The sequence below is a fragment of the Eleutherodactylus coqui genome, chromosome 10 (assembly GCF_035609145.1).
Source record: "Eleutherodactylus coqui strain aEleCoq1 chromosome 10, aEleCoq1.hap1, whole genome shotgun sequence".
NCBI lineage: Eukaryota > Metazoa > Chordata > Amphibia > Anura > Eleutherodactylidae > Eleutherodactylus > Eleutherodactylus coqui.
The window spans coordinates 70,477,856-70,497,623 of NC_089846.1; the positions used below are offsets into that span (position 1 = coordinate 70,477,856).

The window sequence follows — 19,768 nt, forward strand, 5'->3', positions numbered from 1 at the left end:
TACTGCTACAACGAAGCACTTGCTATTGCACCTGCATACTGGTGAATGATTGGCTATCGCCTAGTAATCTGTAGAAATGCTGGAAGTAAAGTAGCAAAAGGGTCATCAGCATTTTCACCCTCTGCATTTCATTGGCAAAGATGGTGGCGAGGTCAATGAACAGAGGATGTTTAGAAATGTGGTGATATTTTTATGCAAGTGTTCTGGGTTTTTGGTTTTGTTGAAACTATTTTATCGTATTCACTTTTTACAGGCTTGCTATAAATGAGTAAAAGGGATTTTACTGGCCAAAGTGTTCGTCTCGAAAATTGAATTGTTGCTACTTGGGAGCAAAAGGGTTAAAAGATAAAAGTGCGAAGCCTAGCACTCTTCCCTAATGCTGGCAGGTTTTATCATTGTAAATCGGCAGCCTATCTCCAATCCCAGAAATGCAGTAAAAATGCAGCTTTGAAATATTAGCTTTGTCTATTCTTTTTTCCTGAAGGTTCTTCCCGCCAAAGTGGTGGGCATGCCAATCAGAGAAGATTGGCACTACGTCGGTTTTAGTTAGGATTTATTCTTACTAAGCAGCATGATATGGTTTTCTTGTTTTTTTTCTCGACAGGAAGTGACAGCAGCGGCAGTTCTTCATTCACGGCCATCAAAGGGTGTCCCCTGAGATGCCACCAAACACAGCAGACATGTTATTTCACTGGGTGATTTTGCTCTTAAGAGTTTTCTGCTGTTTAACAAAAAGTGCAATGTCGGTCCTTTTTTCCTGGTATGAACTACGGAGGAAACCTTGTAATCCAGGATTTTACATTCTAAACGGCATTAAATCTATGAATTGGTCGGCAGCGTTCTGAGAGGCTATAAGGTGATCCATAGGGTGTTTGTGGCCACTGGGACATGGACTAGAACCAATATGCTAATGGCAAGGATCCGTTGTCAGAAGCTGTCCTGTGTGATACATGTATAACATAGTAACATAGTTTCTAAGGCTGAATGAAGACAATGTTCATCTAGTCCAGCCTGTCTATCCTTTTGTGTTCTTGATCCAGAGGAAGGCAAAAAAAAACCAAGAGCAGAAGCCAATTAGCCCTTTTGCAGGGAAAATTCCTTCCCGACTCCTTAATGGCAATCAGACTAATCCCCTAATATTTCTTACCTGCTGTGTACCCAGATTAACAATTAACCTAAGATTTATATCCTGTAATATCCTTCCGCTCTAGAAAGACATCAAGTCCCCTTTAAACTCCTCTATGGATTTTGCCATCACCGCATCCTCGGGCAGAGAGTTCCACGGTCTAACTGCTCTAACAGTAAAGAACCCCATTCTATTTTGGTGATGAAACCTGCTTTCCTCTAAACGTAGCGGATGCCCTCTCGTTACCGTCGCAGTCCTGGGTATAAACAGATGATGGGAGAGATCCCTGTATCGTCCCCTCATGTATTTATCGTAGTTATTTGATCACCCCTTAGCCGTCTTTTTTCTAGAGTAAATAATCCCAATTTGGATAGCCTCTCTGGGTATTCCAGTCCTCTCATTCCATGTATTAGTTTAGTCGCCCTTCTTTGAACCCCCTCCAGCACTGTAACATCTTTCCTAAGCACCGGAGACCAGAACTGTCCACTAGTACCCACTGGTCTTTTTCCATATCGCTTTTCCCTAGCAGTACCCCATTTAGTGTATATTGGTGACATCCGTTTCTCCTGCCCATGTGAATAACCTTACATTTATCCACATTGAACTTCAATTGCCATTTTTCTGCCCAAGCCCCCAGCTTATCTAGGTCAGTTTGTAGCCGTACATTGTCCTCTGTTGCATTAATTATATAATTTTGTGTCATCTGCAAATATTGATATTTTGCTGTGCAACCCCTCTATCAGGACGTTAATAAATATGTTGAACAGAATGGGGCCTAGTACTGAACCCTGTGGCACCCTGCCAGCAATGGTGGCCCAATCGGAGTATGAACCATTTATTACCACCCTTTGCTTTCTATCATTGAGCTAATTCTTAACCCAATTACACATGTTTTCACCCAGTCCGAGCTGTCTCATTTTACATATTGGCCTATTATGTGGCACAGTGTCAAATGCTTTAGAGAAGTCCAGATATACAAGATCAATAGACTCTCCCAGGTCCAGCCTAGAGCTTACTTCATCGAAAAAGCTGATTAAATTGGTCTGACATGATCGACCCTTCATGAACCCATGCTGGTGAGGAGTTATTCCGTTGTTCTCCTCGATGTATTCTTCGATTGTGTCTCTCAGAAACCCCTTGAATATTTTTCCCGTTACTGAAGTGAGACTTACCGGCCTGTAGTTACTAGGCTCACTTTTGGTCCCCTTTTTGTAAATTGGAACCACGTTGGCAATGCGCCAATCCAATAGTACAACCCCAGTCTTAATAGTACCCACAAATATTAGATATAGCGGCCTAGCTATCACATCACTTAGTTCCTTTAGTACCCTTGGGTGTATTCCATCTGGGCCCGTTGCCGATTTATCGATTTTAATCTTCTTTAACCGATTCTGCACTTCCTCCTGCGTTGGGTATGAGATATTTTGTGAGGGGTTCATTTTATTCCCCTGCATCTCGTGGGGCATTTCCTTTTCGTTTGTGAATATGCTTGAAAAGAAACTATTTATTAGATTTGCCTTCCCTCCATCATCTTCAATGATTTCTCCTGCATTATTTGTTAAAGGGCCAGTGCTTTCAGTGCAAATCCTTTTGCTGTTAATATAGTTGAAAAATAGTTTCGGGTTGTTTTTGCTCTCTATGGTGATCAGTCTTGGGTGATCACGTGACCGGGGGTGGGGTCCCGCGGCCCTGCATGACAGCTCCATGCTGTCGACTCCTTCCGGTAACCGGCAGCATGGAACTATCACGTCCTGAGCCTGCAGGGCTTTCATTCCCAGAGGAGGCATGTTTTTACGTCCTCTGGGAATTAAGCCCAGCAGGCTAGGACGTAGAAAGGCAATGGGGCCGTCACTAAGGGGTTAAGGGTGGCCCAAAATTCTCTGAAACATCAACTATCCTTTTTGTTGGAAAATGAAAAAAAAAAATCTATTGGTCCATGTAGATCAGTCAGAAGTTTAGGACTGCGAGTGATATCCATGACGTAGATTTTTAAGTACAAAAAAGTCATTGGCATTCCTTCTATAAAGTTTCCGCACAAGTCCTGGCAGTTGCAGACCATTTATTTTTACATTCGGCTGAAGATTTTGTTTGCAAAGTAGAGTACTGCAAAAGTTTTAGGCAGGTCTGGAAATAAAGCTGTGAGTAAAGGCCCATTTATATGGGCCGATTATTAAGAGATGTACAAACCCTCACGCTCCTGTGGGATTTTGGACGACAGTCCTTCTGCGTAAATGCATGCAGAGACTGAACGACTGCCTGCTTAAAGTGAATGGAGGTAGGCAGGTGGGAACTCTTCCCGGCTCCCGCCTCCATGCTGGTCGTGCTGTGAACGATGCCAGCGATACTCGCTTCTACGTAACAGTACACAAGCTTCACTGGGATGCGGCTCAAGCATTGTTTGCCTGACAGCTCATCCCATGTAAATGGGGCTTAAGAATGCATTAAAAACAGAGGGGTTAATGGTTTATTTTTATCCATTAACAGAATGCAAAATGCCTGACCAAAGAGAAATGTAAATCAAATTAATATTTAATTGTGACCACTTTCGACAGTATAATTTATTTTTAATCTCTTATCCATTTTATCATCGGACATCGCAGTTTAAAGCCTATGTATACGTTTTTTGTGGCATAATCATATAGCGCTCATCGCGGATGGGCGCCCAGCGCTCCTCACCGGTGCCCATACTCATGGGCGACCAGAGCTAATCGTCACAGATTGGTATCAAGCACTTTTTCAATGAAGCCGTGCTGTAAAAAACGGTTCTTCAGAATTGGGGCCTGTGACTCTAAATCACTATCTTCCGTGCTGAAGAAATAGTCCCTTCGGGATACCATATTTGAAGAGCACTGGATGAAAGCTATCCCAACTATATGATTTTTGGAATTTACACTTAATCAGCAGGAACAGTTTGCTGATTCACCACTTGTGATCTCAGGACGATAGATCTATTAGTCATTGGCACTTTTGATCGTTCCAAAGAGCTTTTTAGTATTTTTGACAAATATTGGAATATACTTTGCGATGACACAGATTTGGCTGAAGTATTGTCACCACATCCATCTATCACATCTAGGAGAGGCAGAAGTCATAGAATGCTAGAGTTGGAAGGGACCTCCAGGGTCATCTGGTCCAACTCCCTGCTCAGTGCAAGATTCACTAAATCATCCCAGACAGATGTCTGTCCAGCCTTTGTTTGAGCACTTCCATTGAAGGAGAACTCCCCACCTCCCGTGGTAACGTGTTCCACTCATTCATCACCCTTAGGGTTCCCACCCACTGGCGTTTTTTTCTCCACTGCGATGCGATTCTAAAGTTAATCTCGCATCACAGTGCGAGAAAAACGCAGGCAGATATCCAAAAATCGCTGGGATATCGCTGCGACATCGCCAGTCTTTTCAATGGGGCCAGCGGCAGCAGCGCTAGCCCCATTGAAAAGATATGGAGAATGCCGCGGACTTCTGCCACAGCTGTCACAGCTGTGGCAGGAGTTTCCTTCATCCCCTGTGGCAGAAATCCGTGGCATGCTATCCCATTGCTTTCAATGGGATCGGCACTGCTGCCGATCCCATTGAAAGCAGTGGTTTCTGACAAGCCCTGCTGAATGATTATCGGAGAAGGGCTTGAAATATAACCCGCCGGGATCTTCTACCTCCGTGGACCGCAGCTCTTCTGTGCGGTCCATTGCCGATTCCAGCCTCCTGATTGGCTGGTATCGGCACGTGACGGGGCGGAGCTACACGGAGCCCCATTGAGAAGAGAAGAAGACCCGGACTGCGCAAGCGCGTCTAATTTGGCCATTAGACGGCGAAAATTAGACGGCAACCATGGAGACGAGGACGCCAGCAACGGAACAGGTAAGTGAATAACTTTTGATAACTTCTGTATGGCTCATATTTAATGCACAATGTACATTACAAAGTGCATTAATATGGCCATACAGAAGTGTATAGACCCACTTGCTTTCGCGGGACAACCCCTTTAATAGCTGTCTACAAATATCTGAAGGGTTGTCACAGTGCAGAGGGATCAGCCCTATTCTCATCTGCACAAGGAAAGACTAGAAGCAATGGGATAAAACTGAAAGGGAGGAGACACAAATTAGATATTAGACAGTAAGGGCTCCCACCCACTAGCGTTTTTTTCTCCACTGCGCTGCGAGAGTAAGTGAAAACTCTCACAGAGCAGTGCAAGAAAATCACTGCGATATCGCTGCGACAGTCTTTTCAATGGGGCCAGCGGCAGCAGCGCTAGCCCCATTGAAAAGATATGAAGAATGCCGCGGACTTCTGCCACAGCTGTGGCAGCTGTCACAGCTGTGGCAGAAGTCCACGGTATGCTATCCCATTGCTTTCAATGGGATCGGCACTGCTGCCGATCCCATTGCTTTCAATGGGATCGGCACTGCTGCCGATCCCATTGAAAGCAGTGGTTTCTGACAAGCCCTGCTGAATGATTATCGGAGAAGGGCTTGAAATATAAGCCCTTCCCCGATAATCATAAAAAAGTGGTTAAAAAAAATAATAAAAAAGTTACTCACACCTCCTGCTGTCAGCCGCGTCCTCCGGCTGGCTCCGCGGCACTGCTGTCCAGCACTTTCAGCAGACGGGGATTTAAAAATTCCTGCCTACTGAAAGGGCTGTGCAGATTGGCTGAGGGCTCAGCCAATAGCAGCTACTGCTTAGCTATTGGCTGAGCGCTCAGCCAATGACAGATAGCTCTTAGCTATTCATTCATGAATAGCTAAGATATTGCTATTCATGAATGAATAGCTAAGAGCTATCTGCCATTGGCTGATCCCTCAGCCAATCCGCACAGCCCTTTCAGGACGCGGGGATTTTTAAATCCCCGTCTGCTGAAAGAGCTCAGTAGCAGTGCCGGGGAGCCAGAGGGCTTGTCAGAAACCACTGCTTTCAATGGGATCGGCAGCAGTGCCGATCCCATTGAAAGCAATGGGATAGCATACCGTGGACTTCTGCCACAGCTGTGACAGCTGCCACAGCTGTGGCAGAAGTCCGCGGCATTCTTCATATCTTTTCAATGGGGCTAGCGCTGCTGCCGCTGGCCCCATTGAAAAGACTGTCGCAGCGATATCGCAGTGATTTTCTTGCACTGCTCTGTGAGAGTTTTCACTTACTCTCGCAGCGCAGTGGAGAAAAAAACGCTAGTGGGTGGGAGCCCTTACTGTCTAATATCTAATTTGTGTCTCCTCCCTTTCAGTTTTATCCCATTGCTTCTAGTCTTTCCTTGTGCAGATGAGAATAGGGCTGATCCCTCTGCACTGTGACAACCCTTCAGATATTTGTAGACAGCTATTAAAGGGGTTGTCCCGCGAAAGCAAGTGGGTCTATACACTTCTGTATGGCCATATTAATGCACTTTGTAATGTACATTGTGCATTAAATATGAGCCATACAGAAGTTATCAAAAGTTATTCACTTACCTGTTCCGTTGCTGGCGTCCTCGTCTCCATGGTTGCCGTCTAATTTTCGCCGTCTAATGGCCAAATTAGACGCGCTTGCGCAGTCCGGGTCTTCTTCTCTTCTCAATGGGGCTCCGTGTAGCTCCGCCCCGTCACGTGCCGATACCAGCCAATCAGGAGGCTGGAATCGGCAATGGACCGCACAGAAGAGCTGCGGTCCACGGAGGTAGAAGATCCCGGCGGCCATCTTCAACCGGTAAGTAAGAAGTCACCGGAGCGCGGGGATTCAGGTAAGCGCTGTGCGGTGTTCTTTTTTTAACCCCTGCATCGGGGTTGTCTCGCGCCGAACGGGGGGGGGTTGAAAAAAAAAAACCCGTTTCGGCGCGGGACAACCCCTTTAAGTCTCTTCTCAGCCTGCTTTTTTGCAAGCTAAACATTCCCAGATCCTTTAACTGTTCCTCATAGGACATGATTTGCAGACCGCTCACCATCTTGGTAACTCTTCTCTGAACTTGCTCCAGTGTGTCTGTCTTTTTAAAGTGGGGTGCCCAGAACTAGACAAGGTATTCCAGATGAGGTCTGACTAAGAAAGAGTTTAGGGGAATAAATACCTCACGTGATCTAGACTCTATGCTTCTCTTAATACATCTCAGAATTGTGTTTGCCTTTTTGGCTGCTGCATCACATTGTTGACTCATATTCAGTCTATGATCTATTAGTATACCCAAGTCTCTTTCACAGGTGCTGCTGCTTAGCCCAATTCCTCCCTTTCTATACGTGCTTTTTTTTTTTCATTTTTCTTGCCCAGATGTGGGATTTTGCTTTTCTCCTCGTTAAATACCATTCTGTTAGTAATCGACCACAGTTCAAGCTTTTCTAGATCTTTTTGAATCCTCTCCCTCTCTTCCCTAGTGTTAGCTATCCCTCTTCATTATAGACTTGTACATAGTTATCTCTACAAGTCACAAAACAATATTTTGAAACTTGGCTTAATCGTAACACCCTAAGAGGGACTGTTCCCTGTTTTGAGTGTCATACATGTCAGTATATTAACAAGAGCATTTTTTTTTGTTACTGCCGCAGCAGAGAATTCATTAATTGCAAATCTCGTAATATTATAATGGAAAATATTACATGGAAACTTGTACGTGTCCTTGGCATTACATCACTAAAAGCATTCAACAACTGAGACAATGCATTGTAGCCCATGTTGGCAACATAATGTGACAGGAATAGACCTCTCAGGAGGTGCATGTGAAGACTTCTCATGGCAATGATTTGAGTCGGTTGACATTTCATGGTATTGAATTGATACTCTGCAATGGCAGAAGGGGTGACAATGACCACAAATTGTTGAGAGACGTAAGGAGACAGCCTGGATCTTTAAAGTTAATTCCTGTGAACTCTGGGGTCTCAATGAGACATCTTTTGCGCCCTTTCTTTGAGCATTCAGCATGTTTATCCACATATTTCTATTGTTCCTGTGATGCTTGATATGAAGATTCTCTTCAATGTTTGTGTTGTGCTGACGCAGTCCTCTTTTCTTTGCTATGACGGGTGCTTCTGTGTGCAGCCTCAGTTGGTTTGTTTGCCCAATGTCCACATCGCTCCGGTGATGGTTTGTTTGCTCAATCGTGTGTTCTTTCATGTTGCTATGAGGGGGCAGTTCGGACTATCCACAGTGATGCGGTATCAGGGTTTATCCCCGATGTAGTGTGGTCTAACTGCAGCAGGTTTCCGGCATTGGCCAGCTGGCACACGCCTATAATGGAGACGGCACCCTTACTGGGCTATTTGAACCAGCACTCTGATATTTAGCTCCTCATATCCCCACCTGTCCACCATCAGGGCTGGTTGTGTGATCTATTTCTCTGTTGGCTATCTCAGCTTTTGCTTGGTATCTGAGAATCTGCTCTTATCTATGATGGCTTTAGAACTTTGGTTTTCTATCTCTGACTGTTTTATCTACTTATTTACTGTGCTTGATGAACTTATATTGAGGGAAACTCGTAGAGCTACTATTCTTGAGTTTTCAGCTATTCTCTTTTATGGGCTTTTTGCTCTTATTCATACCTGAGCCTTTCACCTGTATTTCTCATCTGTGTAGTCTGGAGACAGGTTGTTTAAGTGGATGTGAGCTATTATCAATGTTCCTCGATTTTGTTCTCTCATGGCTACAGTGATGTGTTTCACATATCAGTTGCTATTATTTAGTTCATAGAAGTCTATTGCCATTCCAGTATATCAGTGGTCAGGAGGACCCCTTTTGAGTGGACATGAGCCATTATTACCCCCCTCTTTGGCTTTTATCTGACTACTGGTTTGTGCAACTTACATTATTTCTGCGTTTGAGCTGATGCTTTTAGCAGTATGTTTTACAATGTAATCTGGAGATTGCCCCTTTTGAGTGGTTGTGAGCCCTTATCAATGCCCTTCTACAGTGGTCTCCAGGCTATAGATACATGTTCTTGTATATCAGCAATAAATTGGGTTGCTTTATGGCAGTGATGGCGAGACCGAGTGCCCAAACTGCAACTCAAAACCCACTTATTTACTGCAAAGTGCCAACATGTGAGGGGGCGGGGCTTATCACGACGTATGATTTTTACCTCCGTTGTTCTTAAAAGGACAGGTCTGTTTCAAAATAGACAGGGTGCAGATTTTGACTTCTTTTTTTAGATGCGGACTTGCTGTGGAATTTGCCACGGACATTTCCGCTGAGGACATTCTACAGCATTTCCACCTCGTGTAAACATATCCCAGCAGTGATATTGACCCCCCCCCCCAGAGCGGCCCCAGTATTAAGGATGACCCCTGAGAGCAGCCCCAGCGCTAATAGTGACCCCTCCAGAGCGGCTTTGGTGGTTATAGTGACCCCGCACAGCGGCACCAGAGGGTAATAGTGACACCGCACCGTGGCCCCAGTCGTAATAGTGACATCCCACAGTGGCCCCCAGTAGTAATAGTGACACCACACAGTGGTCTCAGTGGTAATAGTGACATCCCACATCAGCCCAGTAGTAATAGTTACATTCCACAGCAGCCCCCAGCGGTAATAGTGACACCCCACAGTGGTCCGCAGTAGTAATAGTGACACTTCACAGCGTCCCTAGTGGTAATAGTGACATCCCACAGTAGCCAGTAGTAATAGTGACATCCCACAGTGGCCCCTAGTAGTAATAGCGACATCCCAAAGTGGCCCCTGTAGCAATAGCGCCCCCCCCCCCCCCTCCTCTGAGACCCAAATCCACCCCCCAGCTCCTCTGCTTGGCGCTGTTTCTGCCACGGATCCCAGGAGCACATTGTGACGTGCTGCCGGACACCACCTCCCCTCCCCTCCCCTGCCCTTGCGGAACCAAGTAGGAGACGTCAGAGGAGGGGGGAGGAGGATCCCAGCTGCACACTGACATCACAGTGTGCTCCAGGATCAGTGCTTCTAGCAGCGCTGCTGAGTGAATACCAGCAGGGGAGCTGCGGCACCCCTGCCAGTATTTACTAATGTGGTGAGCGGCCGACGGCAGCGAGTGCCAGCTGGGAAGGCTCTGAGTGCCGCCTCTGGCACGCGTGCCATAGGTTCGCCACCACTGCTTTATGGGATCTGATATCTTTGAGGACCGTTAATGAGCAATACAGTATTTGGGTCTTGCTTACTTCTGACTGGTATTTCCCACGCTTGGGTGTGACTGAATTATTTGTTTTCCATTGCTCCTCAGCCTCCATGTGTTTTGTAAATCAATCTTTGATGTGATGTATTTTTATATCTCCAACGGGTTTGGGTCTAGTGTCTAACCGCACTTGTAACACGTATGTCTGTCTCTTCAGAGTTGCTCATATTTTAGTATTTCTTTGGAAAGATTATATTTTATTAGGGTCTCTCTGTGTTTTTTTTTTCCTAATGCCTCCAGTGATTTTTTTGCAGTGTCTATATTGTTCCATGTAAACAAGGCAGCGATCAACAGACAAGCAAACGGGTATTTAACAGCTGATCAGATTATGCGGGCCAAAAAAATAATTGTAGCTGGCACATATGTCCGTGTAACCAGGGGGTGTGCTGCTGATAATCCATGGTACAGGCCTCACCCAGTTTATAATATTAACAGTCATTGGTTCGTATAGAGTTTGCATTGGACTGTGTAAAAGACCATTTACATGAGCAGCGATTTTGTCTTATGGGTCGATCAGTGCTTGTTAGTGTAAAAGAAGCCTTTCTGTAGGGTTGTAGACGGTTTCATCCTGATGTAGTCACCGTTGAGGTTGGTTAAGTATTGTAGAATTGTACTATAATAATACTCTGTATGAATGCACTCTGGCAATTTAAGAACATTTTCACCTCCTTCCCATAATGACATGGATATGTGTGCGCCTTCTAGTCCTGTATTAAGGGTCCATGCGAGGAAGAGTCCGAGTCATTAGACTTACAATGTTCTCTCTTCTGGCAGGATACGGTTCTTGCAGAGCTGTTGCAGATCAGGAAAGAGCAGATTGTGACCTATCACGAGCACGACTCTCTTCTGGACCACAAGGAGGAAGAAGCTCTGACCGAGGAGGAGAGGAAGGCAGCGTGGGATGAGTATGAGGCAGAGAAGAAGGTAAGCTTACATGCTGAGAGGGATGCTTGGGGGACCACAAATGTACATTCTGTTGTTGGAATGACTTTGTAGGAAGCAGTGGCTCTGAAGTCAGATCTGGGCTCTTTGCTTTGGTTGTATGGGTTTCACACTGGGGACCATACTGCCGGCAGTGAAAGGAGATGTAAGCATCTATGGTCTTTCTTCTGCCCCAGGAGAAGGGGGACATGGATTTAAGTTCAGATCTTCCTTCCCACACCCCATACATTTCTTTCTGAATGTATTTATGGGGGAGTTCCAGAAAGAAGATAAGCAGTGGTCAGTCTAGGTACCTTTCTGAGCCTAATTAGGCAGGGCCATATTTATAGCTCACGCTTTCCATGGCACTAAGCCTGGTTACACCCCATTAAAGAAACATTTTATACTTGCAGGATTTGCTGGTTTTTGAGTAATCCTAATGAAATATGATCACTGTTAAAGATTAACAATAAAATCATCATCAACTGTAACACCATAAACAATCGTTATCTGCAGTACAGTTAATGTGCATTCCACTCTGTTTCTATCCAGGGTAATCTGTATACATAGACTAGTCATACCCCACATAACCCAATAAATATTATACAACACCACCTTAACATCCAGGGGCCCCTCAGTCTAAAGTCTTAAAAGTATCTGATCCTTACTACACAGATACGATACCGTACCTCTGCAGATAGCTTGGTTCTTGTAACAGAACCAATGTTACTACGTAGGCATGGTACCAGAACCAAACTTACTGCATTGATATGGTATCAGAATCAAGCCTACTAAATAGATATGATGACAGAATTTAGTTTACTACATATAATACTAGAACCGAGCTTACTACATAGATATGTTAACTGAATCAAGCATAAGGGGTTGTCCAGTTGCAACCTGTTGATGACCTATTCTCCAGATAGGTCATCAATAGTATATGATTGATGCACTTGTTTACTGAGCTCATTTCAGCAGGAGGTTGACTAGTCCGTTCATACTGTAGTGGCCTAGATTTATATTGCAGATCACAATCCCATTGAAGTACAAGGCCTGTAATACAAAGTTTGGCTGCTGCAGTGAGAATGGAATCGCTCTGCTTCCTGCTGAATAATTAACCGGAGCCCGCATGGGTTTGTAACAAACAAGTCATGCCAGACTAATGTAATTTCCTTCTATGACAGAATCACCGACTGGGTTAATCAGGGGAATGTGGTGGATTCAGTATATTTTGACCTTAGTAAAGCATTTGATAAAGTATCTCATACTATACTTATTGAAAAAATGACCAAATATGGGATTGACAAGGCAACTGTTAGGTGGATTCAGAACTGGCTGCGTGATCGTACTTAAAGAGGGGTCATAAAAGGCTGCACATCCAAGTGGAAGAATGTATGAAGTGGGGTGCCACAAGGCTCTGTCCTAGGCCCAGTGTTGTTCAACGTTTTTATAAATGATCTGGAGGATGGAATTGATGGAAAACTGATCAAATTTGCCGACGAAACAAAGCTAGGAGGGATAGCTAACACTAGGGAAGAGAGGGAGAAGATTCAAAAAGATCTAGAAAAGCTTGCAAGTAGGCGGCGACTAACAGAATGGTATTTAACAAGGAGAAATGCAAAGTCCTACATCTGGGCAAGAAAAATGAAGAAAGCATATACAGAATGGAAGGAATTGGGCTAAGCAGCAGCACATGTGAAAAAGACTTGGGTATACTAATAGATCATAGACTGAATATGAGTCAACAATATGATGCAGCAGCCAAAAAATCAACCCAATTCTGGGATGTATTAAGAGAAGCAGAGAGTCTAGATCACGTAAGGTATTTATTCCCCTAAACTCTTTCGTAGTCAGATCTCATCTGGAATACCTTGTCTAGTTCTGGGCACCCCACTTTAAAAAGACATAGACACACTGGAGCAAGTTCAGAGAAGAGTTACCAAGATGGTGAGCGGTCTGCAAATCATGTCCTATGAGGAACGGTTAAAGGATCTGGGAATGTTTAGCTTGCAGAAGAGAAGGCTGAGAGGAGGCTTAATAGGGGTCTACAAATATCTGAAGGGCTGTCACAGTGCAGAGGGATCAGCCCTACTCTCATCTGTACAAGGAAAGACTAGAAGCAATGGGATGAAACTGAAAGGGAGGAGACACAAATTAGATATTGGAAAAAACTCTGATAATGAGGTTGATTAATGAGTGGAACAGGTTACCATGGGAGGTGGTGAGTTTTCCTTCAATGGAAGTGTTCAATCAAAGGCTGGACAAATATCTGTTTTCCTTCAATGGAAGGAATGATTTTTTCTTCAATAGAAGTGTTCAAACAAAGGCTGGACAAATTATCTGTCTGGGATGATTTAGTAAATCTTGCACTGAGCAGGGGTTTGGACCCGATGACCCTGGAAGTCCCTTCCAACTCTTCCATTCTCTGATTCGACGACCTAGCTATTGACCTATCCTGAAGAAAAGCCATCAATAGTTTACAACTGGACAACCCTTTTAATGCATAGATATGGTCCAGGGAATTGCATGAACAGCCCAGAAATGCCACGCTGTGCCTTTATGCTATGAGAAATAATACCTTTTACTAGAAATAAAAGAAATGTTATATAGCAAGCGAATTCTTTCACCAAGCAAGATTCATAAAACCATATTACTAGTGTATTTTAGTGTCTGTGTTATAGATGAGTGTCCCGGCCCGATCATTGCTTATCTCCAGTCACAGACTGATTGGGATCTATGATGCTGGAAGTTTGTTTGCAGACCTCCAGTTGGGCTGGGATGCTTGTCTGTAATACGGGCGCTAAAATTTGCCCACAATCGACGGATCCAACATTTGATTTTCCTAGTCTCCTGATGGACTAGGAAAACAGAATCCTGAAAACTGTTGTAAAAAGCTACTTTAAGTCTCGTTCACACGAGCGACATGGCATCACATCGCTAGTCCGTGCGATGTCGCTGCAGTTTCTCATGGTAATACCACAACTTTGTAGCACCACATACGAGGATTTTCGGGTTGGTAAATATAAGCCCAACCCTGAACATAAACTGTAGCTGAAGAAAAAAAATTTAAAAATAATTGTGCATCACCTCTCCCGCGCTGGCCGGGGCGCCACTGCAGCTTCTTCTCAGTCCCTGAAACTGATTCTCTTAATCATCATCTGGCCAGGGATTGAAAAATCGCCGCCTCTTGGAAGCGCTGGCTGTGGTACCAGGCTGGGAGGAGCAGACTCGATGATGCTGGTTGCCGCTCCACCTTGCTGGGTGAATTGCATAGGATGCCATGTGATGGAGCTATAGACTAGACAGCTCAGAAGAGGAGACTGTGTCTCTCCCTACTCAGTTACATTTGGTATTCGTGTGTACAATACTCTGGTGAGGCTGCAGGGCGCGCCCTATGTATATATGCAGCAGGAGTGCTGCAGGGCGCGCCCTATATGTACAAACAGACATTCTACATAACTTACAGCATCATAGGTAGAATCATAGAATGACCTCCAGGGTCATCTTATCCAACCCCCTGCTCAGTGCAGGATTTAATAATAATCTTTATTTGTATAGCGTCAACATATTCTGCAGCGCTTACATAGACAGGGGGAATACAGAAAGACAAAAGTACAAAAATTACAGAACCACGGTTACATGTAGTAGTCAATTGATGGAAACAATAGGGTTGAGAGTCCCTGCTCCAACGAGCTTACATACTACAAGTAATGGGGCGATACAGAAGGTAAAGGGGCTGGAGATGTGCACGCTATGGTGAGGTGGAGACTGAGGGATGCTATACACATAGACAATGGTCGGACATTTAGCCGTGTAACGGCAGAATCCGTATGACTGCAGGGGCAGTTGATGCAGGATTGCAGTCAACATGCTCCCTGACCTACTATCAGGTGGCCTACAGAGGGGTTTGTTTAGGGTATGCGGTATGCCTCCCTGTAGAGGTGTGTTTTTAGAGCAAGCCTGAAGTTTTGTGAGTCCTGGATTGCCCGGTTTGCCTTTGGTAGACGACCAGTGCTGTTCTGGAGAAATCTTGAAGGAGGGAATGATAAGTTCGAATTAGAGGGTGCACAGTCTAATTTAGTTAGCAGAGCGGAGAGCCCGGGCTCGGTGATGGATTGATATGAGGGACGCAATATAAGCTGGTGCTGTGCTGTGGAGGGCTTTGTGAATGAAGGTAGTGCGTTTAAATTGAATTCTGTATTTAACGGGCAGCCAGTGCAGTGACTGACACAGGGCAGAGGCGTCCGAGTAGCAGCTGGACAGGAAGATGAGCCTGGCTGCCGCATTCAGGATGGATTGGAGAGGGTAGAGCCTGGTGCAGGGGAGGCTGATCAGCAACGAGTTGCAATAATCGAGCCAAGAGTGGATTTACTAAATCATCCCAGACAGATTTTTGTCCAGCCTTAGTTTGAACACTTCCATTGAAGGAGAACTCTCCACCTCCCATGGTAACCTGTTCCACTCGCTGATCCCCCTCACTGTCTAGTATCTAATCTGTGTCTCCTCCCTTTCAGTTTCTTCCCATTGCTTCTAGTCTTTCCTTGTGCAGATGAAAATAGGGCTGATCCCTCTGCACTGTGACAGGCATTCAGATATTTGTAGACTACTATTAAGTCTTTTCTCAGCCTTCTCTTCTGCAAGCTAAACATTCCCAGATCCTTTAACCGTTCCTCATAGGACATGATTTGCAGACCGCTCACCATCTTGGTAACTTAGGTATTTTTTCAGCCTTTCACACTGTTACTATGTTCATCCAGTTCAGTCTATTACCCCACAATCTTGATCCACAGGAAGGCAAGAAACCCAATGAGGTAGAAGCCAATTTCCCCGTTTAACCGCTCAGTGACCAACCCTGTTTGCGTCTTAATAACCAAGCCAAATTTTGGAGATCTGACATGTCATTTTAACATAGAATAACTCCATAAAGGTTTTGCATATCCAAGTGATTCTGACAATTTTTTTTCACCACGTATTGTACTTCATTTACGTGGTAAAAATAGACCGATTTTTAGAATTTATGTATATTTATTAACCCCTTAGTGACGAAGCCTGTTTGCTCCTTAGTGACGGAGCCAAATTTTTGAAATCTGACAGGTCACTTAACATATTATAACTCCGTAAAGGCTTTGCATATCCAAGTGATTCTGACATTGTTTTTTTGCCACATATTGTACTTCATTTAGGTAGTAAAAATAGACTGTTAGAACTTGTGTTTATTAAATGTGCCAATATTGGAAAAATTGTGTTTTTCACATTTTCAACTGTAATCGCAAATATGTGCAAACATACTGTACAAACTTTTGCTAAGATAAATATTTTTTGTTTACTTTATTCTGAATGCACGTTTGAAAAACGTTAGTTTTTTTTAAACCATTTAGGAGACATACAAATTTAACATTACTTTTCCACATTTTGAGGAACACTTTGTTTTCCTACACCAAGCCAAGATTGCAAAGGCTCATAGGTGTCAGAAGGATAGATACCCCCCACAAATGACCCCATTTAAAAAACTACACCCCTTAATGCATTCACTGAGGTGGGTCATGAGTATTTTGAACCCATGTTTTTTTTTTTTCAGGAATTATTGCAATTTAGAGGAGAAAAAATAAAATTTCATATTTTTGCGAAAATGTCATTTTAAAGACATTTGTTTTCTATAGTGCACATGAAACCAAAATAGATACCCCTGTTTGACCTGTATTTGGAAATAAACCCATTGTGCCCCTAATATTATGTCTCTATGCACAACGGGGCCCAAAATGAAAGAAGTAGTCAGTGTCTTTCAGAACAGAAATTTTGCTTGAAGGCCTTTTATGCCCCATTGCCCACTTATAGAGCCCTTGAGCGGCCAAAACCATAAAGAACCCCGACGAATGACCCCATTTTGAAAACTATACCCCTTAACGAATTTATCTAGGGGTTTACTGACCATTTTGACCCCACAGTTTTTGAATGAATTCAAGAAAAGCAGAAGGAAAAAATTATGAGAGTTGTTTTTTGGCATTTCTGTCATTTTAAAAAACGATTTTTTTTTTTTATTATTTTTTTATTTTTTTGTACAGCACACACATGAATGAGGACTTGCACCCTAAAATGGATATCCCTGTTTCTCCCGTGTTCAGAGACATACCCATTGTGGCCCTAATCTTCTGTCTGGATGCACAAAGGGGCCCAAAATGAAAGGAGTAGTCGGTGGCTTTCAGAACAGAAATTTTGCATGAAGGTGATTTAGGCTCTATTGCCCACTTGAAGAGCCCCGGAGCGGCCACAACCATAGAGAACCCCCACAAATGATCCCATTTTTAAAACTAGACCCCCTAAACGAATTTATCTAGGGGCCTACTGAGAATTTTTACCCTAACGTTTTTGAATAAATCTAAGCAAAGCAGTAGGAAAAAATTACGATTTTCATTTTTTTGGCAATTGTGTCAATTTAAAAACTGTTTTCCTTGTACAGCACACATATAAATGAAGACTTTCACCCCACAATGGATCCCCTTTTGTGCCGTATTCAGAAACCTACCCATCGTGGCCCCAATCTGCTTACAGGACACATGGCTAGGTCTATAATGGTAGGAACACCCATTGGATTTCAGGGTACAACTGAAATAATTCCAGGCCCCATTGCCCAATTGTAGAGCCATTGAGCGGCCAAAACGATAAAGAATCCCCACAAATGACCCCACAGTATTTGAATGAATCTAATCAAAGCAGAAGGAAAAGATTACGATTTTCATTTTTTTTTGGCAATTGTGTCAATTTAAAAACAGATTTTTTTGTACAGTGTACATATGAATGAAGTTTACCCCAAAATGGATATCCCCGTGTTCAAAAACATTCCCATTGTGGCCTTAATCTACTTACAGGACCCATGGCAAGGCGTATAATGGAGGGAACACCCGTTGGATTGCAGGTCACAACTGAATAAATTCCAGGCCCATTTGCTGACTTGTACAAAATAAAAATTGACTCCTTAAAAATAATCCCCCACCACACACACACACACACACACACTCTCACACTCTCACACTCCGTGCCCTTTTTGGACTTTCACAAATCTTAGATAAAAGTAATAATGTAAACTGTGTGAGGTTTTTTTTTTTTTTCTTCGAAGATAGGGGTAATTACAGGGGCCTGGTTGGGATGGGTACATGGGGCAATAAAATCTGGTATCCCCCCATCTCTTATCCTTTTTGGGGGGTATTTCTTGACCTCCGTGGCAGGGACGGGGTGTAAAGTGGCGCACTGTAAATCTCTATAAGCTTGATGAGGTGCGGCGGTCTCACACAGAAGGCGTTCAACAAGCTGCTCCTGGAACTGCAGGAAGGTGTGCGTTCCTGGGGCTTCTGGTAAATTACGGATTACAGGTAGCGGTCGGAATAACGCCGGTCTCACACAGCCGTATGTGGAATCCGCCTGCAGCGGATACCAGCTATGAGCCTGGTCGTGGCGCTGCATACGGCCGAGTAATGTACTGTGTATAACTGCCTACTCACGCAGGCGGTCATGCGCAGTACACCTTTTTTTTTCTTTGTATTTCCCGCGCCGTCACTTAGCGATGACGTGGGTATCCGCAGCCCGTACACAATGTAGTTGTGTATAGTCTGCAGGTATATCCATGGAGCACAATGGGCTCTGTGTTGCTGATATCCGCGGTAAAATAGAGCATGCTGTGTTCTGTTTTCAGTGAGTGGATTGTAGAATTGTGTAATCCAATGCTATTGATTTGCGTATTACCGCGAATCGGACACATACGGGATCCGTAATTCCTATCCGGTCATGAGAGACCGGCCTAAAGTAGATCGCTTTTTTTTTTATTATGTGACCAGGGACCGCTCAAGGTCGCCGGAAGCAAGGTGATTTTAAACTTCCTAGGCTCCCCACCTCCTGCGTAAGTATCCAGCATTTTCCAGCGGTTGCATGCACAGAATTTCGGGAAGGTCCGTGGAGGAGGAACGCGTCGGGGTTCAAATACGGAAGCCTCTAGTAAAAAGTTTCATCTCCTCTCACTGATCGCATCGGTGAGGGGAGATGAAACTTCAACTTTTTTTTACTTTTACGTGATCGCCATTATCCATTGGATAACAGCGTACACGTGACCAGGAACTGCTCAACGCAGCTGCACGTGAAAGCTCCAGGCTCCCGGCTAAGTTTTGTAGCCAAGAGCAGGGAGATTTTAAATTACACTGGCAATCCACGGCTTTTGCGCATGCGTCTGCAGAAGCTGTGGTAAGGTCCGCAGATAAATCCGGGGGCCTTAGGTACGTAATTTCATCCTCCCTCGCGGATATGATCTGTGAGGGGAGATGAAACGTCAGCTTTTTAACCTTTTTTTTTTTTAACACTTTTTTTTTTATTTTTAACTTTAAATGATCACTGTTATCCATTGGATAACACAGATCATGTCCCCGTGGACCTCTCTCTGCTCCTAGCTACACATGGTAGCCAGGAGCAGAGGGATTTTGAATTTCCCGGAGCCTGAGACCCTCTGTGCACGCGCCCGATGATTGACGTCAGGCGCGCATGCGCAGAAGGGGACTTTAGGTCCCGGGAGATTGGAACACTGCTGAGGACCGGGGGTGAGTAATTTCACCTCCCCTCATGGATCCATTCCATGAGGGGAGGTGAAACTAA

The 19,768-nt window shown here is 44.3% G+C and overlaps 1 protein-coding gene across 1 annotated transcript in view; it reads left to right on the plus strand.

The window, feature by feature from the left end:
• The window catches only part of ATRX (ATRX chromatin remodeler), a 263,566-nt gene that overhangs the window by 233,699 nt on the left and 10,099 nt on the right, over window positions 1–19,768 (plus strand). Inside the window, exon 30 of the mRNA XM_066582073.1 lies at window positions 10,988–11,179. Coding sequence (XP_066438170.1) covers window positions 10,988–11,179 — 192 coding nt within the window. The remainder of the gene's footprint in view (window positions 1–10,987; window positions 11,180–19,768) is intronic.